The sequence below is a fragment of the Daphnia carinata genome, chromosome 5, assembly GCF_022539665.2.
Source record: "Daphnia carinata strain CSIRO-1 chromosome 5, CSIRO_AGI_Dcar_HiC_V3, whole genome shotgun sequence".
In the NCBI taxonomy this organism is placed as follows: domain Eukaryota; kingdom Metazoa; phylum Arthropoda; class Branchiopoda; order Diplostraca; family Daphniidae; genus Daphnia; species Daphnia carinata.
The window spans coordinates 949343-975791 of NC_081335.1; the positions used below are offsets into that span (position 1 = coordinate 949343).

General features: G+C 38.7%; 1 protein-coding gene across 1 annotated transcript in view; it reads left to right on the forward strand.

Annotated features, from left to right (window-relative positions):
• The window catches only part of LOC130696302 (glutamate-gated chloride channel-like), a 33000-nt gene extending 10128 nt beyond the window's left edge, over nt 1-22872 (forward strand). Inside the window, exons 3-13 of the mRNA XM_059495413.1 lie at nt 11226-11320; nt 13322-13455; nt 14568-14635; nt 18200-18269; nt 18921-19074; nt 19287-19369; nt 19435-19569; nt 20480-20709; nt 20890-21129; nt 21194-21313; nt 21457-22872. Of these exons, the coding sequence (XP_059351396.1) occupies nt 11235-11320; nt 13322-13455; nt 14568-14635; nt 18200-18269; nt 18921-19074; nt 19287-19369; nt 19435-19569; nt 20480-20709; nt 20890-21129; nt 21194-21313; nt 21457-21576 (1440 nt within the window). The 5' untranslated portion in view covers nt 11226-11234 and the 3' untranslated portion in view covers nt 21577-22872. The remainder of the gene's footprint in view (nt 1-11225; nt 11321-13321; nt 13456-14567; nt 14636-18199; nt 18270-18920; nt 19075-19286; nt 19370-19434; nt 19570-20479; nt 20710-20889; nt 21130-21193; nt 21314-21456) is intronic.
• The last annotated feature ends 3577 nt before the right edge of the window (nt 22873-26449 follow it).

Genomic DNA, 26449 nt, shown 5'->3' on the forward strand with positions numbered 1-26449 from the left:
CCTTGTGCCACAGGGCCCTATCATCCAAAAGACATCTAATAGTTCCTGTATCCACATGAAACATAATAAAATTGGAGATGTAGACGTTGTGCCGTTGTTATTTACAAGATAGGCCAATCACACTTTCAATTCGGTCGTTAAAAACAAAAGGGAACCATCACGCAACGTCGTGACAGACTCGCAAAAGAGGAAGATTATACAATTCTCGAGGGTCTGTTGGGGTAAAAGGACAACATGAACATTTGGTCATTTAAATTCGTAAGGTAAAAGAGCGAATTGGGACAGCGTTTGGGCTAACAGCCTTTCTTATGGGGAATGCGTGTAAAGCCGATCTGCTAATTTCGGACAAAAACCCTAATTCATTGGACATTTCTACTAATTCTGGACAGTCTTATTTTTAAAAACTAATTTATTCATTCGATTCAGTTTTTAATTCTGAATCGAATAGCTTAAGACACCGAAGGGGGTGCAATAGAAAAATATTGCGAAATTTATGTTTCAACAACCAAAACAATGAGCTGTCAAAACGAGACTTCATTTTTCAGGCCTGGTAACTTGCAATTGAAATTCACCCCAAAAACATAAAATATGGATTTTTAAAATTGTATTAAACACTTCGCTCTTTAAGTAGCCAATAGGTTATAGGTTCCACGGTAAAAACGAAAAAATAAATGTGATTCAAATTTTCGAGAAAAAAGCATAAGCACTTCCCGTAAACACGCCGTAATGTCCGAAATTTTAAACCGAAAAAAATTGTTTTTAACTTGCCCTATCCTACCAAATATCGCCGTAAGAATGTTCGTCGACTGTTTCGTAACAATGCGTTAAAATTTGTTACTAACGTAGACATATACTATTCATTTAATTGCTGACTGATTTTAGTCTATTTTCCCATAAGTTCCCATGACGCTAAATCTGGACAGCAGACTATATTGATTTGTATAAGTTGTATACCAAAAATTACAAAACGTTCATAGCACAGTCATAAGGCTTTGGCGTGCAAGTTTGAAAGTCGGTGGTTCAACCCTACATAGTGACTGATTGTATTTCTTTGCTTATATATTTCAGCTCACTCTTTTTAACCATACGAAATTTTTTTTTTCAAGAGAGATTGTTAATTCATTTTAATCATCCAAAGCTAACATTTTTCCAATTATTATTACTTCCCTGGGTTCGCCTAAATTCCGGTTATAAATCAGAAACTTCATCACCTTAGCCAGCTTACAATATTCATCTAACCTGTGATTGCAATTTTCATATTTTTTACATAAGCTCCCATGGCACTAATTTGGGACATCAGACAATAAACTAAATAACGTTGGTAGGTTGTGTTTCTATTATCAATCAACAGTGGCTTAGTCGTACGGTGTTGGAACACCAACTCGAAGGTTGGTGGTTCAATACCAGTTGGGGCTCTTGTGCAAATGTTTTTTTATTACTTGTAATTTTTAATCTTATTTTGTGAGATTTTATACAATCGCCAAAGACACTTTAAACAAACGCAATATCAACAAATCTTGGTATTAATAGATTCGTTTAAATGTTCTCCACAGGGCTGTTAAATATTTTATGAAAATCATATGACAATATTCATCTAACCAATGATTTAAATTCTTATATTTTTTACATAAGCCCCCGTGACGCTAATTTGGGACAGTAGACTACATACAAGTAGACATGTTATGCTTTTCAATAGTTTTATACTAACCATGGCATAATCGTAAGATGTTGAATTGCCAACCAAAAGGCTAATGGTTCTATACCGTATGGAAACTATACAACAACTTGTATTTTCTTATTTTTGAATTTTTTCGTATTTGATGAGATATTTTAAAATCAATAAGAACATCTTAAACTAAAGCAATATCATCAATACTGGTATAAATAGATTCGTTTAAGTTTCCTCTACATGGCTGTTAAATATTTTATGAAAATCATATGAAAATATTTATATAATGGGTGATTTTAATTCTTATATTTTTTACGTAAGCTCCCGTGACGCTAATTTGGGACAGCAGACTACATAAAAAAAGACATGTTAAGCATTTTAGTTATTTTCTGTGAACCATGGCAGAGTCGTAAGATGTTCGATTGCCACCGTTAAGGTTAGTGGTTCTATACAGTCAAGGCACTATTTGTAAGTTTCGTTTTCCCCATTTCCTCATTTTTCCCTTTTTTGTGAGATATTTTGAAATCACTAAAAATACCTCACACTACTACAATATCAATAATATTAGGATCAATAGATACGTTTAAGCTTTCTCTACATGGCTGTTAAATATTTTATGAAAATCATGTGAAAATATGCATCTAATCGGTATTTGCAATTTTTATGTTTTTCACATAAGGCCCCATGACGCTAATTTGGGACAGCAGACTACAAACAAAACGACACGTTATGCTTTTTGATTATACTTGTTAACCGTGGCATAGTCGTAAGACGTTCGATTGCCACTCTGAAGGATAATGGTTCTATGCTGTCCACAAACTATTTTTAAGTTTCATTTTCCTCATTTTTCCTTTTTTTTGAGATATTTTAAAAGTCACTAACGATACATCGCACTACAAAAATATCAATAATATTATAATCATTAGATACGTTTAAGTTTTCTCTACATGGCTGTTGAATATTTTATGAAAATCATGTGAAAATATGCATCTAATTGGTAATTGCAATTTTTATATTTTTCCCATAAGGCCCCATGACGCTAATTTGGGACAGCAGACTACATACAAAAACACATGTTATACTTTTTAATAATACTTTGTTAACCGTGGCATAGTCGTAAGACGTTCGATTGCGATTCCAAAGGTTAGTGGTTCGATACTGTCACGCACTATTTTTAAGTTTCGTTTTCCTAATTGCTCATTTTCCTTTTTTTGCGAGATTTTTTTAAAATCACTAAAGATACCTCACACCTCTACAATATCAATAATATTAGGATCAATAGATTCGTTTAAGTTTTCTCTACATGGCTATTGAATATTTTATAGAAATCATATGGAAATATCCATCTAATCGGTGATTGCAATTTTTATGTTGTTCACATAAGGCCCCATGACGCTAATTTGGGACAGCAGACTACATACAAAAAGATATTTTATGCTTTTTAACTACATTTTGTTAACCATACCGTAGTCGTAAGACGTTCGGTTGCCACCCTGAAGCACAATGGTTCTATACTGGCAACACACTATTTTCAATTTTCGTCTTCCTCATTACCTTATTTTTCCTTTTTTTGTGAGATATTTTGAAATCACTAAAGATATCTCACACTACTTCAATATCAATAAAATTAGGATCAATAGATTCGTTTAAGTTTTCTCTACAAGGCTGTTGAATATTTTATGAAAATCATGTGAAAATATGCATCTAGTCGGTAATTGCAATTTTTATGTTTTCACATAAGCCCCCATGACGCTAATTTGGGACAGCAGACTACATACTAAATGACATGCTAGGCTTTTCTGTCAAGTTGTGTTAACCATGGCTTAGCTGTACGACGGTGGGTTACTGACATAAAGGTTGATGGATCTATACCGCATTGGCACCACATTTAATTTTTTTATTCTCGTTTTTGAAATTTTCCTATTTGGTGAGATATTTTTGAAATCACTAAGAACACCTTAAACTAAAGATATATCAATAATATTGGTGCCAATTGATTTGTTTTAGTTTTCTCTGCATGGCTGTTGAATATTTTGTGAAAATCATGTCACAATATTTATCTAATCAGTGATCGCAATTCTTATGTTTTTTACATAAGCTCCCATGACACTAATTTGGGACAGCAGACTACGTTTTAAGACACATGTTATGCTTTTCAAGATATTTTTATTCAGTATGGCATAATCGTACGATGTTGGATTGCCAACATAAAGGCTGAAGGATCTATACTCTATGGGAACTATATATAAGTTTTTTTTTCTTTATTTTTGAATTTTTTGCCATTTGGTGAGATATTTTGAAATCACTTAGTACACCTTATACTAAAGCAATATCATCAATACTGGTATCAATAGATTCGTTTAAGTTTCCTTTACATGGCTGTTAAATATTTTATGAAAATCATGTGAGAATACTTATCTAATGGCTGATTGTAATTCTTATCTATTTTCCATAAGCTCCCGTGACGCTAATTTGGGACAGCAGCCTACATACAGAAAGACATGTTATGCTTTTGAACTTCTTTGTGTGAACCATGGCATAGTCGTAAGACGTTCGATTGCCAGACCAAAAGGTTAATGGTTCTATACTGTCAAGTCATTGTTTTAAATTTTTTAATCCTCCTTTCCTCATTTTCCCCGTTCTTGTTAGATTTTTTAAAATTACTTAAGATACCTTACACCACTGCAATATCAACAATATTAGGATCGATTGATTCGTTTAAGTTTTCTCTACATGGCTATTGAATGTCATATGAAAATCATGTAAAAATATGCATCTAATCGATGATTGCAATTCTTATGTGTTTTACATAAGCTCCCGTGACGCTAATTTCGGACAGCAGACTACATACTAGATGACATATTATGCTTTTGAAAAATGTTTAATTCAAGATGGCATAGTCGTAAGACGTTGGATTGCTAACCAATAGGATCGTGGTTCTATACTGACCAGTCACTACTATTTCATTTTTTGAATTTTCCCATTTTTTGTGAGATATTTTTAAATCACTTAAGATACCTTACACTAACACAATATAAAAATATTAGGATCAATGGATTCGTTGAAGTTTTCTCTCCATGGTTGTCGAATATTTTGTGAAAATCATGTTATAATATTCATCTAATCGGTGATTGCAAGTCTTGTGTTTTTTGCATAAGCTCCCATGACGCTAATTTGGGACAGCACACTACATACTAAATGACTTATTATAGTTTTCTGTTACAATATGTCAAGGGTGGCATAGTCGTAAGACGTTGGATTGCCAACCTGAAGAATCATGGTTCAACTCCAGTTGTAGAAAATCAAAATTTACTTTTGCCTAAATTTTTCACTTTTTATCACATTTTGTGAGATTCTTTTAAATCTTCAATGACGCCTTGAGCTAACGCAATATCAACAAACACTGGTATCGATAGAATCGATAAGCTTTCCTCTACATGGCAGTTGAATTTATCATGAAAATCATGTGATAATATTAATCTAATTAGTCATTGCAATTCTTATGTTTTTTACATAAGCCCCCGTGACGCTAATTTGGGACAGCAGACTACATACTAAGTGACATATTATGCTTTTCAAAAAAATTTATTAGCCATGGCGTAGTGGTAAGACGTTGGATTGCTAACACCAAATGGTATGGTTCTATACCGACAGTGCACAACATGCAAAGTTCAATTAAATCGATTTGCAATTTTTCCCTATGTGTGAGATATTTTGAAATCACTAAAGACATATTCAACTAACGCAATATCAACAAACATTGCGATTAATAGATTCATATAAATTTTCCCTACATGGCTGTTGTTGTTTTTCGTTGTTGTTTTACATCATTCTTGATTTTTTCACATTTCGTGCGATATTGTTGAATCGCAGTTTGTAAGAAAAATTGCAGAAAAAAGAAAACTCATTAAGAATTTTTTACTTCGTCACTATATGTTTACTGCTGTATGATAGTTTCCTAGCGTTCTGCAAAATAGCTATTCAGTTTTAACTTCTATCTGGCATTGAACTGCAGTCCTTATTATCATGAGTCTAATGCTTTACCTCTGAGCTACCAAACTTCTGATGATAAAACTTCTATTTATAAATACTATTTAAATGTTACCCCAAAATGCAGACAAAAATATTACTTTTTGGGGATTTTATTTGACATGATAGGCAGATATCGTCTATCGTCCCTATAAATACATCGAATGTATTAATTAAACACAAGATTATATTTGAGCTGCTGAGAATTGAACCTCAGACCTCCGTCTCACCATCCAGGCATTCATCCACTGTGCCATGTCGTAAGATAAAATATGAAAATTACCGCCACCCCACGCCCTTCGAAAACAGTGTCCAGAATTAGCGCTTTCGCTTAAAGCACAATCAAATGGGACTATGACGAGAACAACAAAACAGTTTTTTTTTATTTTTACTTAAAACCAATGACTTATTAACAAATTTCTTCTACGACAAGTAAAAGGAACATGAAAAGCGTGAAAAACCACTGAAATTTCTGAAAAAAACTACAAATAAACTTGTGTCCCAATAAGGGACAACAGTTTCCGAAAAATTTCTCGTTTAGTCACTGGTAAAATGAAATAAAAAATACGGAATTACCTTTAAAAATATAAAAAGTTTATTGGCTTTGAAGTTACGAAAAAAAAAGTGAAAGAATGTAAATTAATTTTTTAAAAAAGCTGCGTGGATGAACCCAGACTAGATTCTAAGTCCCTAAAGTATTTTTGCGTTATTTCTATGAAAATGATTCAAAAAACGGATAAATATCCTACATCAATCGATTTATTTTTGAATTCTGCGTCGATTGATGTAAAAATATTGAAAAAAAGTTTTTTTTTTTTTTTCGAAAATATCTGTGTCCTAAATTAGCGTCGGCTGTCCCAAATTAGCAGGAATGGGGGTTTTTTCTGGTTTGTAATATTAGAATAATACTAGCATTTAATGGGACAGACTTGTACTTAATCTGTAGAACTTAACTTGCTCTACTGTTTGATATAATTATTTAATGGGTTTCTTCAATTTTACCTTAGAAATTTCCTGTGCCGTCCAGGTGTCAGCTAACAAATCGTACGCTGTTTAGGTTTTTCGCCCGCAAGCAAAACGCACAGATTTCAATTACCGTTTTCTCGAATATTGTTATGTTTTAAATTTTGCCCTTTTGATAAATTGCGTAACCCCCCTTTTAGTTTATAATTCGCCTATAAGATGTCCCAATAGAACCCCTATCAGTATACCATTCGTGATGCGACGAAATGTATGTTTTTTGTCCCAAATTAGCAGGAACCGGGCCTGTGTCCCAATTCGCTCTTTTACCTTAATACCCAGACACGAACGGCTTCTTGTTATCTGCAATCACGACCACCGTATATCACGACTCAAATTGGCCCCGATTCAACATCCCCAAACTAGCTGTGGACTTTGTCGGAGCTCTTTGTTCGTTCACAAAACGTAAATGCGTCATTCAAAACTGTAAAAAAAAAAACCTTTGCATACATTTTCACGTCAAAAAACAAAGTTGATGCCGAATTTTTGTGACCCCGTTACGTTTGAAAAAAACGTGCGACCGACTTTCCACAGAGTCAATGTAAAGCAATAAAAAAAAATGTTGCCCAAGTTTTCTGTGCAATTAATGAAATCCCAAGTTGGGAGACAGCATTAGCTCGTCTAGTTTACTTTGCCAGCTCATGCATTTATAACACGGCATTCGTGCAAAACTCGAATGCAGCGTTGCAGCGTTCCGACCACATTCGAATTCAGACAAGTCTAGACAAATAGATTGGCAAGTGCGGCAGCGGTAGCTTGTGTGTACTTTGCCCGCATGGCTAAGTCCAGCACACAAACGATGTTGTTTTACCCCCAAAATCTTTTTGGTAGGATACCTTACAAGCGATTCAACAAAAGAATAATGATGATGCTATTTTTCTCTATTGTTAGCATGAGCTACTCCGCTGATGCTTAGCCAGCTTTGCTGTCTTTAAATCTCGTGTTCTTTCTTTGTGGCAAAACCGCTGCAATAGAATTTTTTTTTGTTGCTGGCCATCGCATCCAATCACGTTAATATCACACAATAGTAAGACAGAGATGGACTGAGGGATTCTATGTATAGGCCATACCTAATCAACTGGATGGAACGTTTGGCCATCCGAAGGACTCTGTTTCTAGCTTCTTATCCACTTTGGGTTGTGTGTGTGTGGCTTCGCTTTAAATGACAAATGAAAGGGAAACGAATTTACGACATTGTTCCGGCTACTCTCTGTTTGTTTAGTTGTTTTTTTTTCAAGCAATAATTATTATTGCAACAATTTCAGAGGATAAATGTGTGCACAGCGACATGACCAAATCAAATGAGTGTATCGACGCGCAAGAACGTCGTTATTATCAATTCGCATGAACTGCAGATTTCCTTGCATCGTGTACTACGTCCGGCTAATTCCCTGAAAGCTTTCACGTCTAATTATTGTCGTCGTTATATATACATATATATATCCGTCATCATATCTCTTAAAAAAAAAAAAAAGAAAAAAAATATTATTCTTTTCCTTCAGCTGTGACCCCCCTTCGGCTGTTTTTTTTTTAATATATCAAAACAACTCGTGCTCTCCATTTCTCTTTCCCTTTCTTTTTTCTATTCTATTCGTATCGCAAAATGAGAAACGCGGCCGTTGAAGCATACATAACGTGAAATAAGGGAGAAGCTCGACGGAGCGCGCTGAAGGTGATCCGATGGCATAGGTCCCATTTCTGTTTTAATATATAGCCCCTCCATGTTATATACAGAGAAGCATTTTTTTTTTCTTATCCTTCGTTCTTATTTTTACCCTTTTTCTAAAGGCTCCCTTGAAAGGGTGGAGAAATAAATCAATAGAATAAAGATTGCTTCTCATAACAAATGAATGTGGGGTTGGGAAAGAGGTATCGTAAATTACGCGAGTAATAAGTTGATTGTACGATGCTGGGTATTTTACTTGATTGTTGGCATAAGAAATCGAAAGGCTGCGGCTATATCGTAACGCCCAATTGGCCGTTCGAAAGTTCATCCCCCATCGAGCCATACGTACAGGGCATTATGCATGAATGGCCTTTATTTTCTTATGGAATTGACATCATAGTGAAATAAGAACGGCTACAACGTGCATTACGTACGCGCAATACCCAGCGCATACAACTGAATTGAAGGTTTGTTTGATAAACTTTGGTTTTTTATCCGATTCAATCACAGAGTCTTTATCTTTCCATATATTAGCGGCATTTAGGAAAACGGAGACTGAAGTTAACAATTCGTAGAGCACGGTAACAAGGCTAGCCGAAACTCTAAGTGAGAAGCTACGTGGCCTCTCCGGTATAGCCGTTAGTTCATTACGTATTCCGAACGCGGGCAGTGGTTCAACGGATCTAACCGTAGGCCTTTTTTTTTCTTTTTTCTAGAAGATATTCGATTCCGTAGCATCTCACGCCGTTATAAATGGCTTAGCTCTACGAAGAAAAGATCTACAACGCGATATATTATTTCAGTTAGGCGACTTAAAACGTTCGCTTGCGTGCGGTCACTGTCGTTGAAGTAAACCTTTCAAATTGGAGCAGGGAAACAAAAAAGAAAACGAACTGCAACGACTGTGACTACTACACACGTAATCAAACGGATTTTCACACTCGTTGAATTTCAATTAGATTTTCCCACGCGCAGATTTTCAAGGGCAAGTAGAATGCGCTCGGAATTCACGATTTTTTCAAATGGAGGACGGAACAAAAAAAAAAAAAAAGGAGAAAAAAAAACATTTCATTGAAAATGCCTCATCCCTGTCGAGAGAGACGAAGACGGTGGCAACAGAAGTTTTGTGCGGAGTAAAGTTGGCCCTCGACAGAGTGAAAATCCCACGTCTCGTTACGCAGCGATGGATGCGTAAGAGATACACCCCGCGAGAGAAATAGCTGGCAAAGCGAAAGCAGACGGCTGGAGTCGGGTCCCGCGCCAATTAAACTCTGCACCGACGACTGTTCAAACTCGACGGAGATTTTCTTCTTTGAGAACAAAAAAAAAAAAAAGAATTGAGACAAGAAAGAAGATCTTTGCTCATAAATGCCTTTAGTTTCTTATTATTATTTTTTTTTTTTTCAAGCAGAATGGCAAAAGTCTTTTAGAGGTTTTCTCGATGATTCTTTGGAATTAAGTTTGAAAAGTCTGACATCAGCTTTTCACCATTTTCTTACTCCTCCTCTATGCTGTCGTCGGCCGCGCCCACTTCGCAAGAGAAAATGGATTCAATCCGCCCCCCCATTCCATGACCATCAACAAGCTGGCCAATATAATTCACACAGTTGCAGACAAAACCCATCCGCTTGCCTCTTCGAGATTTGTTACACACACACAACTCAACGTATAGACTGTCAACCATATTGAGGCCCCATCTTAAACCATCCTCTTGTTTCAATCCGACTATATATATTCAAGAACCGTGTATTGATCTTCTCCTAACGCCCTCCAACCCCCCCTATCATTAACACACAATGCGTACCTCTTACTGCACACTTCAAGTGTGAACCGGACAAGTTTATCAAGTAAAATGTTGATAGTCGTTTGCCACTTTGGCGAAGGAAAAAAAAAGGATAGGTCAATTGACTTTCAATTTCCAAACGGGAAATGGAGTTTGTGCTTCATTGACATTTCGATTTCCGCCAGCGATAGAAAGGCGTTGGCTTCCCTTCATTTCATTTTTTTTTGCAATCAGTTCAAAACTGGCAACGATGGAAGCCTAGAAAATCTTGTTACCGTTGTTCTTGAATCACGTGCGAAAAGTTCGCTTTAAAAACCTGAACGATGACAAAGTGCTACGCCCGCGCATTGGATCCATGGGATCGGAGCCATTACCTTTTAAAAAGAAAGCAATCTATGCATTAGCTTTGCGCATCCAATCAAACATGAAAGGTTCGCAAACGTAAGGGACGCGATTCAAAGTTCAAACGACAGAGCAAACAAAACATTGTTTACCGCTGCCACCGCGTTATTGTCTTTCGTGCATAGATTGTACAGTACAAATGTTGCACATATGCCATTTCTCTAAAATACAGCCGGCGCTTTGTACGGACGCACCAGCTGTTCCAGTCGAGAGCGAAACGATGTTAAGAGTCCTCCTTATACGCCATCATCCCCACAAGCGGATGGCATAGCGAAAAAGGATGATTTAAAGCTGCTACTCGCAAAACTATAAGAATCCACACACGGCATATTGTGCGTGTTTATAGGAGTCTACCACTCGTGGGTTTCTCCCCTCCTTCTTTTTTGTGTGTAACGGGCTCGTTGGATCCGGATCATCTCGCTGATTTATCTCTAATCGCTTCCTATTGCCTCCGCTTTCTATCATCCCTTTTTTTCCGTATTCTTTCGTTTTTAGTTTTCTTCTTCCGCATCACTGCTGCCATCTCGTCTCTATTCGTTTCTTTTCTTTTTACCTTGTGATGTATCATTGATTCCATCCGGGATTCTTTTTTTTTCTTTAGCTCTCTCTTTTTTTTTTCTTTCTTTTATGATCGGCCAATTGTTTATTGGCTGTAGGCAACTACCATGGGAACAGCATCGTACCATCCAGTTTCTTCATCGCCTCCGCTTCTGCTCTGGATCATCATCCTCTTCCTGTCCTTGTCGACTGTGTAAGTATCAAAGAAACAGGAGGGGGGGGGGGGGGAATTTTTTTTTTTTTTCTTTTCCTTCTTTTGCTGATCCCTTCTCGTTTTCCCATCCGGCCGCACGACGCACCGCGCGGAAACGACGAAGTTCTGATCAATAGCGAAGAAAGGAGGCCGATAGAAAAGAGTCCGGATCCCTCAGATTCGTTTCGTTGGAAAAACAGGATCTATATGAAAATAAATAGGATCAAGAAATCGCCAATCTTCCGCAAAAGGGAACAACACAATCTGCAACTAGTCCTTTTTAGCAAAGATTCTTTTTTTTTATGACCAAAAGAAGAAGAAGAAAATCTCGTCAGGTGTTCGGCCCCGCCCCGCCTATGTGTTAGGCGGGTTAATGTGGCGTGTTCAATATCCATCTTCTGTCAATTTAAGCAAACGATTTTTTTTTTTTTCGGGACTAGTGCCAAAAAAAACAACGACCTAGAAATCGGTCAGCTCATTTGCAAGTGATATTTATTATTATTATTATTTTTTTTTTTAAGTATACGGAAAACATGAGAAACGTGGGCAAAAATGGGAAACGGAAATCCTTCAAAGAGGTTGAAATTTTTCTTTTTTTTTTTTTTCTTCAATGATGCGTCAAGACTATAAAGGCAGCCTCGGATCGATTGAAATCATCGATCTACTCAAATGCAAACAAGAAAACAGAAATGGCTTTTCATTCGCCGGAGGAAAACAACCGTTGAGCACTCACTCAAATTTTCGAGATTAAAAAACAAGCCAAGAAAATGGATTGACTTGGCATAATGTTTTTGCCCAAAAAATATAACAGAATTATCCAATCTGAATGCTTGTCCCTCGCAAAAGAAAAAAAAAATTTTTATGATGGCACAACAAACGATTACATCGCGCCTAAAAGTCTAGTTGCATTTCACTTCGTCAGTTAAGGGAAGGCTCTCACCAGTTGAAAGCCATCGTTGCAAATCGTAATTTCAAAGTTTTCGAGATCCCTTCAATCTATACTACAAGTCCCAAAACAAAGATTACATGCACGGGCTCCGTTTGACCCTTGGTCAGCTGTTCTTAGACGTCGAACTTTTGATCTTTTATTCGCACGATGTCTATGGAGCTAATGCATAAAACATAGACGAGCGCACTATTTCTTTAACTTGCAAAAAAAAAATATACAGTATATACAGTATATATACGTAGCAACAGCAATAAGACTCCCCTTGCATGACAGAAAGCGTTTTGGGACGCTTGAAAGCAAAAGCTCGTCGGATTATTGATGGAGCTCGACAAGAAGAGTTTCTCTGCACAGCGCCTTGTGTGTATCGTTTTTTTGTTTTGTTGTGCCTTGGACAGCAAACTCCCGCCCGTTATAGTCAACGTTTATTGAGTCGATGGAGTTATTGATTCAAACGGCTACAAAACAGGAAGAGGACAGCGGGGACGAAAAGACATTTAGCGAGAACGGACAAAAGATTAGGCCGTCGTTCCATCGTCTTAGAAATTGCAAAAAAAATATCCTTTTTTTTTTTTTTTTGCTTGTGGAGGAAATATAAATATATAAAAGGCATCCAGTTGACAAAGTAACACGCAAAAATTCACTCGACCCTGATCGAACAATCGAATCCATTTTGGATGAGTCTACCGTCCGCTCGATTCCGCACTCTCCCCCCATCGTCTTGGACAAGGCTTCATCCATCAGAGCGGCGGACCGGAAAACTTTGCGACTCTCATCGTCAAAAGCGCATTTAACGAGCGTTTGCCTCAACCCCATTTCCCTTTGCAATCCATAGAAAAAAAAGGGACCAACCGGAATTCTTCATGCAGCCTTGAATTGTTAAACATCGACCGTCAACCTTCGTCTTCCGTCACATCCTCTTGTCTGATGTCTAGCTATCGAAACCTCTTTTCCATCTTATTGAATATCATTGTCCTTCTTCGTGTAGCCCTTGCTGACTGCGCTTATCTTTATAATCATATTTTTTTTATTTTGAAAACAAAAAAATGGCGCAGGCTAAGCCAAGGCATGAAGAACAATCAGCAGCAGAACATCAACTTTCGCGAGAAGGAGAAGCAGATTTTGGACAGAATTCTGGGCACGCAGTATTACGACAGGCGGATTAGACCGGCCGGCGCTAATGGAACAGGTAACACAAATCACTGCCTTTAATATCCAGTAATCAGTTAAGTACACGTCCCTGTTGATTGAAGATTCTATCCCTTTCTTTTTCTTTGCTGCGTGTGCGCGTGCATATATATTAAATCTAGACAATTAGCTCTGCATTGTAGATATGCAATGCTAAATATGGAACGCTCGAATAAGGAACAAAGGGTTGGCTTTCATCCGGAGATTTTACAATGATTTCGATCCCATTCCGGACCGGGCATTCTTCCCGTCCGGAGCTTCGCTGATGAGAGGATTTTCGTGTTGTGCCAAAAAGCACGAAATTAAACCAGTCTAAAGAGAGGAATGACACTTAATATGCATCCAGTGGGCAAGCGGAGGCGGGGGGGGATCAAACACGTATAGAAAAACACGGATGTGTATGCTGATAAGTTCCATTTCACGTTTAGTTGTTTTATTATTTTCTCTTCAAACAATGAAGTCCTCTTCTCCCCCCCGTTCTTTTCAAAAACGCCTAGCTCAATTAGGCTTCCGCACGCGTGCGTCTTTGTCCAACGCGCTACCCTCTATAATGGCAAGCTTAGATGGATAAGACTTTCAACAGTTGCAGAGAAAAAAACAACCTATTTTTTAAGTTGTTGGGGGTAATGTATACTCTGTATTTTAACTAGCAAAAAGAAAAAAAAAAAATCTTTAAAATACGGGAAAGCGTAGGGATGAGTCGATCGATGTTTCCAGCTATGGCATTGCAAGGATCCAGATTTAGATTGCAAATCTCTGTCTTCATGTGTATATTATACGATGAACAAATTTCTGTTGGATGGCACAAGTCGTTTTAAAAATACACAAAAAAATATATTAAGCTCAAGTACATATAGATCCCCACTCTACTCACGAATTGCATCAACAGATTAGAAAAAAAAAGAATAGTGAAAAGATTGGATGGGCGTGATTGATGATTAGTTGACTTCCATGAAATAGCATCTATATTTTATCTAGTGGAACATAAACGATCAACAACTGATAAGGGTCATCAAACCATGTCTTTTATATGGGTGATAATATTCCTCTTTTCGGCCTTTCTAATTCAAAACTGTTTTCTCTGATGTCCGTTGTTATTTTGAAACTTTGTAGAAGGACCGGCCGTTGTGGACGTCAACCTCATGTTCAGGAGTTTCCCCACCATCAGCGACAACAAAATGGTAATTGAAATCGACATAACTTTCAGCACTTCTCTCTTTTTTTTTTTATTTTTAAGATATTCCGACTGTGAGCTCTGATAGCGTGGCATAGACGGGCACAGTTGACTGTGGCCGTTCAATGATTGCTCGTCCAGCCGTAACGAAAGAGATTGAAATCATGTCGATTGGAATAAAGTGGGAAATGAAAAAAAAAAGCTCTCAGCAGATGAGAAACAGTATTAAAAAAACAACCAACGAAAATAATGGCCAAAAATAGGTAGCATATCCAGTAGATGCGCAGCTCACGTTCGGTTGTCCAGGGATGAGGCAATCCAGGAGGAGTAATATGAAAGGATAGGGTCCACAAACAGTGCGGAAGAAATGTTCGATTTACGATCCCATAGGCTCGTCGTGGGATTCTCACTGCCACAAGATAAACTATATCGCAAAGGAATATATATATATGTAAAGGGAGAGGGAGGGGAAGTAGCCAACGCCCACCTTTTTTTTTTGTTGCGGCCTTTGGTACTCGAGAGAGAAGGAGAGAAGCGCGGAATATGAAAAGAGAAGAAAACTTGGCCACTCGACACATAACCTCTTGGCTTTTGTCTTTTTCCCTTTCGTCGGAACAGGATCACACATAGAAAGGGAATATAGTGACTCTATACTTTCTTTTATCTTTTCATCTTCTCTATTGTTTCACCACTCGGGCGATGATCAACAGAGAGGAGAGATATCAAAAGAATTGAAAGACAGATGATGGAAGCCGACGGATGTCGAGAAATTTCAATCAAAAACGGCGAACCACATATCGTCTTCTCAATTTTGAGCTTTTGTCAAAAGTAAATTGAATAGCCGATCGAAAGCTACGAGCGTACAAAATGCCGATAGTCGATATTAACCGCAAAACTGAGTTTTAAAAATATATCTTGGTCGGAACAAATAAAAAAAAATTCGAGAAATAAAAGATCAACAAGAAAGATCCTCTTACGGTGAAAAGGCAGTCAGCCTCGGCTGTAAATCGATAACGTGTTACCTTATAGTCGACTTGGAGGCATTGCAACGCTGAAATCAAATGTAATTTTTAGACTTGAGCTACAACGTTGCGTTCCTGATTGAACCATTTAACATTACTGCACATGTTCCGTGATTAGTTTTTAAGTTCCTTTAGATGTCTGACGATCAAGTTATCTAAAAATAATCAACATTTATTTTGTGTTGAACAAGCTCGCACGCGATGCAATGTTCCATAACGTTCCATGCAAAAACAGTTGCCGAAAGGGATATTTTTTCTACTTGTTATCTCTATGTATATAGGCTTATGTTTGTTCGATGTTATTCCCGTCTTCATGGATGATTCCGTTCTCCCTGACCCTCCTTATCGGCATCTTGAAATAGAAACTTGAGCCATCCACATCCAATCTATCCCCGTCTATACAAACCTTCCTTTTTTTTTCTCTTTTGCTTCTTAATTCTTTTTTTTTCCCTCTTTTGTCCACAGGGTTAGAACTCCTTTGCCTATTGGGGGAGGGGATGGCTAGAAAAAAAAGAACTTAATGTTTACTCTGAGGATCGGGATCCCCTGGAACACGATGGCATCAGTATATGCCAACACAATTGAATAGGAGCTATAAATGCGCACGGAAAATAAAATAAAAAGGAGAAACATTTATTCTTGGTAGTATAACATTACGTTGTGGTCTTAAAGGAACACTTCATCTTCTTGCACGTCCCGTCCTTTTCCAATTCCGGCGTAGTGAGGAAGTGATACCGCCTGGTGAGAATGGGGCGAGACTACTCAGATTTCAGTCCGTCTTCTTTTTGTACGGATATATTCAAGAGAAATTGAATGTGATAGGCAAGCAAAGGAGTTAGATGGAGCGGTCAGACAACGGTACGTTCGGCGATTAAGGATTTCGTGAACGAAGGCACAAGAACGGTGTGCATCTCACGGGAAATTCAAGCCCAGTCCTTTACCGGGATGTTGCATGTCGTTCCATGTTGTCGTCACTTTGGATTCAATTAGCGGAAGTAATTGTCAAGGCCGTCAGAATCATTTGACGGGCTCGTGACACACCGTGAAATTTCAACGGCGACAAACTTCTGAGAACAACAACCGATAATTCGATTCTAGTTCTTGTTTCGTTTTTTTTTTACAATGTCTTCTTATTTGAAGAATTTAAAGTCATTCCTACGAGTCCCTTCGAAGATTCTAGATGATGTTACAGAAATAGTTCTTGTTTGATCACGTACGTACAAAGTCTTGGCCATTGCTAACAATATGAGGCAAGTGAGGCAAGTATATACTAAGAGACAAAGAAGAAGTATATTTCTTTTTGTGTTTCTCGCTCCCTACAGACCAGTTCTAACTTGAGCCAGGTCGTATATACGTTTCGGACGGCCGTGTGTCTTTTTTTTATAGCTCCGGGTATACGTGAAGATTGCCTCCATCTTGCTAGCCTTTGGCCATTGCGGTGATGTTTTAGAGAAAGAAAATAAAGCTCCATCATTCCTTTGTTGTTGCAAACCGTGCTGAATACCAAAGTGAGATAACCTACTTTTCGAACTGCTACTACTGTTATTTTCGTTTATCATTTTCTGTGTAAAAGTAAGTATTGGGAGTTTTGTGGTCAGCAACATCTTCTCACCACGTAAATTCGGTTTTTATTGTTCACCCCCGGTCATGGTCTCGTTTATCCTCCACTATAATTGGATTGCACTGTGTGGGCATTGCAGTTGTTGTGTGTACCGTGCGTGATGACCTCGGTCACATTTCTCAAAAAAAAAAAGGAGGGAACACGATGCTTCTTCATCTTCATGATTGCGTCCATGTTCAATGACCCTCATTCCCGCACGGTACTTATTTTCAACCTCTTCGACTTGGCGCTCTTTATTCGGAAATGTCACTAACGCACACACACACACACGCACTCCCTGGGAACTAATAGAAGATGGACCTTATGGTTCTCCGAATGTTTGCCTTATACTCTACGTGTTTACTATTATTTTTTTTTCATGTCTCCTCTTTATCAAAATAAAAGAGAGACTGGTCTCCCCCCCATCGTTTTCTTTTTCAACTGTCCGATGCAGTCGCAAATCAGTGGGGACGAACGTAACCAAACGAAACTATATATCTTCGTGTTTGAACAAGCGCGGGTGCATACTTACTGGGCTTTCCATATCTTTTATCCAACGTCCATCACTCGCGTCTTTATACAGCAAAGAGGGGAGAGAGCTGCTCCTATAGAAAATCTCTTATGTCGATGTACACACAAACAGTCTGTGCTTTTCATTTTGAAAAGGGGGGAAAGAAAAACATCCGAGTGGTTGGCGAGAGTTGGTGTTGATGAAAGATGACTGGGTTTTCTTGCCAACGTCATCCGTTCGTTGTTTACGTAAAGTTTGGCCAGACTGTTGCGAGGCTGCAGTTAGCCAAGTTCGATATGGGTTACTCATATCGTAGCAACGGGAACCTTTTCAACCCCAACAGCCCCTTTAATTGCGAGTTGCATCTTCGCCTTAACGTGTCCAACATGAACTTTCGTTTTTAAATTTGTGTTTTATTTGTTTCTTTGTGATTTACAGGAATATAGTACGACCATTACCTTCAGAGAGGAATGGCTAGACGAACGACTCAAGTTCGACGATTTCAGAGGTGAGCCTTACCTTTTGATGCCTTTTAAAATACAGGTTAATTTCCTTGCTAGGAGGCACTAGCCGTTGGGCGATGTTATTTGGTTATAATTAACGCAGTGTGGCAGCGTTGGAAGCCCATTTTCAGTATAAACACAGCAGAGTGAGTGAGAAAGTTAACTGGAGGTGGAAGTTCACGATGGTAAACGTTGATTCAAAGAGTTGCTCTGTAGCTTTGCTCAACAATGGCGCAACAATTTGGAAGTTTGAATAACTTTGTTTGAAATATTCAAACGACCAAGTTCCCAAAGTCCCTTACAGTGGCCTCCTTTTTTCATGCATAGTTTATGGAACCGAGTGCAATCTAGAATCATGGTGGTGGTTTTGCCCTTTTCTGGGCTAAAACATTCTCCGACGTATGCATTCGCTTTTACATCTTCCATTTTACTGCATCTAGTTGGCATAACACCGTTTGAAAATGGAGGGGGGGGGGTATTCTTACGTCAACAATCGGAACTCGACGCAACAGTGACTCTTTGTTGACAGAAAACTTCCCTAGTATTTTTATTTCACTCTGCAGCCATCTCTGACTTTGCATTTCCACTTGCTCGTGTTTTAAAAAAAGTTTGCCTTCCTTAACCTGCGAATGTATAATATTATTTCAATATTGCAGGTAAATTGAAGTACCTGACACTGACGGATCCGGATAAGGTTTGGATGCCCGATCTCTTCTTTTCCAACGAGCGAGAGGGACACTTTCATAACATCATCGTACCCAACGTCTACGTCCGCATCTTCCCCAACGGCAAAGTCCTCTACAGCATCAGGTAAGACTCGGCGAAACCACTTTCACTCAGCGAACCCATCAATTTTATTCAAGATTCTCTACGAGCCCTTTAAATTGAGTGCCTGTGCCATTGCCGACATCTTTCCCGCAAAAAGAAAAGCTTTTCTTTTTTCCCTCAAAGAAATTGGTTGAAAAGAAGAACTTTTTTTTTACTTAATGAATGACAATGATTTCTGGTTTCTCTTTATGCAGGATTTCTTTGACGCTGTCGTGTCCAATGAACCTCAAGTTGTATCCACTCGATCGTCAAATGTGTTCTCTACTTATGATCTCTTGTGAGTGGGGTTCCTTCTTGATTACGTTGACAGTCGATCATAATCGATCTTCTTTCCATTTCCAGATGGTTGGACTACCGAAGACTTGGTTTTCCAATGGAGAAAAGGTGACCCTGTCCAAGTGGCCAAAAACATGCACTTGCCTCGTTTCATGCTCGAGCGATACGAGGCCGATTACTGCCACAGCGTCACCAATACAGGTACTATATCATAAACAAAACCCACGTATCGATTTGTGAATTTTTGATTTCAATATTTTCTGCTATATCCCCATATTGATTTTTTACCCCAGTGTTTTTTTTTTTTACATTTTATGTGCGAGGTAAAACGATTGTTTATATTGGCTCAGTGCCGGAGAAAGATAGTTCTTATGCTAAACCCTTCCGCACAGACATTTTCGGATGCATTTGAATGGAAGCTTTTCGCGAGCATCAGTTCCTACGAATATGACTGGGCTCAAAATGGCCGAGTTTTTCTAGACGGACGATGGCAGACTGCCACAGTTGTGAGAAAGAAGTAAAAAAAAATAAAGGCAATAAGAGACAGATAAAAAAAGAAGGGGGGGGGCAGAGAAATTCTACAGGTTTTGATGCCATTTAAAACGAATTCTTATATGTGTCGACATTATAAAACGCGGCGCTGTTTCACTGCTGATAAGAATTCGTTATTTTTAAGTGACAAATGTTGGGTTTCCATTTTACAAATAAAGGAAGCGACATGTGAAAGGGAATTCATAACTGTCTTCAACTCTTTGTTCGAAACAGAGATGAAGATGGCTATGGAAATCGATTACCGTTAATAGTCATTGACGACAGCTCTGTTCGTTAACGAAGCGTTAGCAACCATGTAATTGGCTTATACAGGCATGTAAAACACGATTCCAATCGCTCTTGTTAACGCGACATTCAACTTTTTTCTTCCGGCAAGAGTTTCGGACCCTTCTTTTTGTGTGTGTATATCAATTAAGAAGCAATCTTATTTACCGAGACGTGATTAGCTCATTCCGCGCTTGTGAAAACGAACTCATTAGTAAATCAATGAAAATGGAGCTTTGTTGGATGATTGCCAACTTGATAATCTTAACGATTTTCTTTATTTTATTTTACACAGGAGCGTATTCGTGCCTGAAAGTTAACTTGCTCTTCAAACGCGAGTTCTCCTACTACCTGATCCAGATTTACATTCCCTGCTGCATGTTAGTCATCGTCTCTTGGGTTTCATTCTGGCTCGACGCCAACGCCGTTCCAGCGCGCGTCTCTCTCGGTGTCACCACCCTACTGACCATGGCCACTCAGACGACCGGTATCAACAACTCATTGCCACCCGTCTCCTACACCAAGGTATGCTCACCCAAGAACTTTGATTGCCAAACCGCCAAAGGCCATCCAGAAAGCAAAAGCAAGCTCTCTCGCGCACAAATAACAGAAGCCCATATACTATTCTATATAGATGTGTGCATCATAGTAAAGCATATCCAAGTTAATGATCCGTTTTTTCTTTCTTCAAAAATGGAATCACAGGCAATTGACGTTTGGACTGGTGTTTGTTTGACGTTCGTCTTCGGGGCGCTGCTCGAGTTCGCCCTAGTGAATTACGCCTCGCGATCAGACGCCCACCGAGAGAAATTGAAGAAACAGAGACGTCAATGGGAAATGGAGCGTGAAAGAGAACGTCAAGCGGCTTTCGAAGCAGCTGCTCAAGCACAAGCGCAAGTTAGCGACAATCGGTTAGACGATGGAATCACAACTTTTGCGTACATGGTATAGAGAAACCGTTCAAAATTCTTATCTAATATTCGTGAATCTGTAATTGTTTTTGAATTAGAAATCGCTGCCTCGTCTGAGAGGTGAATGTTCGATGGCACTAGACAAACGTTACGAGTTCCATTTGGCCGCAGGAAGCGGTCATCACCATTCCAGTTGTTGGAGATCGTGGATCTCTAAAGTAAGCGGAATTGCTGGCATTCCAAAGCTTCGTGTTCAGTCATTTAGTTGAATGGAATATTTAGTCATGTGGACGTATCGTTTTCCTGCCATTTACGTCACATGTGAATTTAATCTTCTTTTTTTTCTCTTTCCATCGAACAGTTTCCATCCCGCTCCAAGCGCATTGACGTCATGTCGCGCATCATCTTCCCTGTTGTCTTCGCTCTCTTCAACTTCGCTTACTGGGGGACGTACCTTTTCTTCGAAAACGAAGACGATTGAAGATGCACTTTTGGCAAATTGTCAATTTCCCGGCCATTTATTTATTTATTTTTTTCGTTCACACGTTTGGCCGGAAAATGAGCCGTGAAAATGATCTAGAACGTGAAAATTGCGTCACTCACTCCCTTTCGATCGTGTTGGCAGTGAAAAATCTGCGAACCAAAAAGCCGTTCTTTTTATATATTTTATACATATACATAACGGGATACCAATTATAACAAATCAATTATATTAGTCGTTCACACCTGTAACGCACGCACACACTGATTGTCTTAGGGGGGGATTCAGACAGCGCCGAGGTGTGTCCGCTCGTTTTGGGGGTCATCATGAACTTTTACCATTTTTGCTTTTTCGGCTCAACTTTTGCTCGCTCGCGCAACAGAATCGGTGAAAAAATCATGTCTATATGCTGTATGTAAAACGATGCTATTCGTAATCCATTTTTGGGTGTATGATTGTGTTTACTGCACCAAGTGAACCTTTTTTTAAATTTGAGTTCCATTCAAATATTTCGTGATTTTTATTCCATTCGACTGCAGGTGATGTCTGCCGCGTACCATACGTAGTCTGCTAACAGTCGGATACATTCGTCTGCTGTGGCACGACTAAGTCTGGAATGGAAAACAGCACAAATTGCTATTTTTTATGGCCCACTGCTGAAATAGAATGAAAATCATGAAGTATTTGATATCCATCCAATTCATTTTGTGCAATAAACACAAAAAATACACTGACGATTGTATTTCTGATTGCTCTGTCAACCGCCCGCAAACAAACCCCATCAAACTGTAGACGACAAAACGTTCTGTCGTGTTTCTATCATCATGTGTTTGTCATTGAGTTCGTGATGGATAAAAGAACGTTACACTATGGTCTTAAGTCTTAACATCTTACAAGACAATTTAACATCAATGGTGATTTAATTTTTTCCAGTTTTTATGCATTTCTCAAGCCTGATTGCGTTTTTCGAAATTGATCGACACCGAACTACGATGCCCAATACAGAACGCACCAAAACTATATAGCCTTTGAAGAAGGAACCGTTGTAAAAATGCAAATCAAGACACAAGAATTTAGCTCTCTATTTTCAATTGTTTTCGCAACGATGTTTTCGTAGTGTGCCGATTATACGTTTACTTAACCATCATTCGTAAATGTATAATCAGTTGAGGATGAACTTAAATGATGAAATTTATTCATGAAGATATGAACATTCGACGAACTGGAATAGCTGGGATAAAAACCTTTTCTGTGCACTCTGTAAAAAACAACAAAACATTAAAAAATATATATAACAATAAAAATGTCTCAAAAAAGAAATGAACGTGAAACAAATGATGAATACATAAGAAAACATTCGCTGTTTGATTCGAATCTTTTACTCTATTAGACATAATTCCATTTAATTTGTAAAATTGAACGACCATTAACAAGAAGAACAATCCTTGTACCATTTTTATTTAAATTCTAATGAACAAATAATAAAGTCCCAAACTTGATCCAGCTTGAAATGAAGGTAAACGTAAGTCTACAGCTAGGAATGTCCTTCTGAATTATTTTCACGTCAAATTGTAACTGCTTACCTGGGCATTCACCAGGTTTTGATACTGTATTGTAAATTTGAAATTCCTTGAACTAAAATGGGTAGCCACCTAACTGCAGTCGTAAGACATAACATTCTATGTCGTTAACTTTTATTGCTTTTTGATGACCTTGATGGTTTGGATATCATTGTTCGCCCTTAAATTTGCGAACCATGCCTCTTCCCTAAAGTCCTGCCGATTTGGGGGCGTTTTTTTGTTTCTTACCTTACCCCCTTTTCGAAGTTCTAAATGAAGGTCGTCGATTTTGGTACAGTTGGCAACAGTTCGTTGGATTGTGCAGACGCAAATTGCTTGCGCTCATTCCAGCAAATTCTGCAAACGAATGCCATCTACTGGATGATCGAGTCACAATATTGGTTTCAGAAATCCCCGTCTAGTGGTAGCACGCTGCGTAAAGCTGTTGAGAAAAAACGCGGGCTGGCTTTACGAGCAGAGTCGTAACAAAGTACAGCCGAACAAAAAAAAACATACACTGACATACAAAAATATTGTGATTTGTTTGAAAAATCTGTACAAGTCGAGTGCCCGAAATCGTTTTTTTTTCGATGCCGATTTCGATTCGAAACTTTCGTGCCTCACAGTGCAATAACAATAGAAATGGCAAACAAGAGAAGTCGTTGTGTTTGTCTTAACTATTTCTACCAACGGATGGGCAACTTTGTGACATAAAAAAAACTTGTCGTTATGATGATGGAGGAGAACGAGATTCGCATTGTTTCACGCTGTCTTTCGCCTCGGGAAGTTGTTACGGACAAAGGTAGGACATTCTTTAGTAATTTATGTATCCCTTGTCTTGCCTTGCCCGGGTAAAAGACGACGAAGTTCTCTTTAATTAGACTCATTGACCCTTCGATTGCCAATATGCCCAAGTTGAACGTAGCTTAACGGATACGATAGTAGCTGTCCCAGAGACAAGACATTACTTTTTTATTTTGTTTTATCTTCCAATGTTTTTGAGGCCGTTTCCTAAATTGCTTTGTCTACTTGCTCCAATAGAAATAAGATGGTTGACATTTTTTTTCCCCCCACCGTATGGCAATGACCGGATAAAGACGTGATGGTTTCGATATAATGTGAGAGGATTGCACTTCTTTTTTGTCCATGAAAGAAATAGACAATAACTGGAGGCTCTTTAAATCCGGGCTATTTCCGACATTTTCCACTTTAGCACAATGACAATAGCTTCACATTTTTTTGTCCCCTTTTATCGCCCACGTGTCACCGATACGATCCCAAGACAGTAAGCTTATTCCACAAGATGAGGTCAGTTTTTCTTACACGACTGAAAGTAAGTGCATGTGAAATCACGAAAAAAAAAATGGGAGGAGGGGAGGGGGGGGGTAGTTCCAGAAGAAAGGAAAAATGTCGACATACTATATTGTACATAATCGAAATTTAACTTTCGGTTAAATTATTTGGACATACACGAAGCAACAATTTTCTGTGGCATTGAAAAATTGATCGTAGCATTGAAACGCTTTTAGCCAACGCCCAGAATCTTTTCTCTTTTTTTTTTCTTGTTCGTCAAATGTTTCCTTTTCATACAAAGTTTGCCCACACCTATCGATCGGTACAAGAATAGAAAAAGAAGCATTTTTTTTTTCCTTCGTGACTGCGTTGTGCGACAATCGTCGACGTTGAAGATTTCCCGTGAAAAAGCGAGAACTGAAACATTTTGCATTGGCTTTCATCTCTAGTGCCAGAAAACATCACATAGCCTGTCCTAATGAAATCCGAAAATGAGTTAAAGAACCTTCCAGGTCTTCCGCCAATTGGACTCTGAGAAGCATATCACTTTGTTCGATAATAAATTTCCAGCCGAAAGCTAGAACGTAATCCTTTTTGGGATTGGTCCTGACCAGTTTCACCATATCCGAAGCCCCCGGAATAAAAAAAAAAGAAAAAAGCTTTTTTAGCGTAGGTGCAGTGAGTGTACATAAGTGCAGCAGGTGGCTTAAAAGCAACACGCAAAAAAAAAATTGATGCCCAGGGAGAAAAAAGGCATCCGCTCCTGAGTGTTGCTCTCCGTCTCGTTGATTCTTGAAATAACCGGGGCATAAAAAGACAACCTGCGCGCGCAGTAAATACACAAAGGGGCTGAGGGAAAATTAAGAGAAATGTTGCCTCACTTTTATTGGGTTAATTTGATTCGGTTCTCTCAGTAAATCCGGGGGATGACGATTGTTCTCTATTCAACGAATGCCTCGACATATACAGTTATCCTTCATAGTGATCTTTAGATGTAACGAACCGTCACTTGCTGCTTGTTTACGGTTCATCCGCAACGTCTTTTCTGATTGCTTCAATATCCGTGTATTTTTCTTCTTTCTCCGCTTCATCGTACGCTCAAACCGACTGTTCTAACAAGCGTTTTTTTTATATTTTTTTTTTTTTCAAAGAGATGCTGCGCAATATTTCCTCACGGTAAGGATAATTGTGTATGTACGATATACGCACTGGGATATGATTCTCGTGAGGATGTCAAAGTGCTCTCTTTTTATCCGCTACGTTGACTTAGCCGACCCCCCTCGTAAACCAACAGTCTCATACACTATGGATATAGGTGAGGTGATCCATCAGATCAATACGCTTCCTAACCGGCAGAGGTTCTATTCGGTCATCCTGGGTTCTAGTTAGACAGAAGGTAACGCTCCCTGTAAAACGATAAAAAGCTTGGGGAAGGGAAACAACAAAAAAAATGTAGAAAATCTATAAAGGAAAAACAGGGTGGGCGTCCCGGGGTTCCGCATTGCGAGAACGATTCCGCACGCGGCTATTTTTGAACTGCGAAAATATTCACGGAGGCAAGCCGGGGATCTCTTTTTTTTTCACGCCTGGCTAACTAGAACCAGACATACAAACATTAATCAACAGGCGCGCAGAGCAGTTTTTGGGATATTCTACGTCTTACATTTCTCTCGAACGTCTTTTGTCTTCTCAAATGATTGTATATTTTGAGCGCGGCCAATGTTTGGTGTTTGCCAACCAACCTAATCGCATGTTTTAAGTGATTGAAAGCGTATTCAACTGCCAAAATGTTGGAAACATTCACGCTGCAATTGGCCTGGCCGACAGATGTTGACATTGGCAAGACCGCAGACGCGTTGAAAATAGGTTCATAAGCAGGAAAATTTTAAAAAATAAATACAAGTTCTGGACGGGAATATATTCGATTGTTGGGAGCTGTAGTCAAGGTAGGAAGGAGGCTGCGCTGCACTACCCCCAGTGCGTATCGTCTGCGAACGGAGGAGAAGGGTGGAGGCAACGAA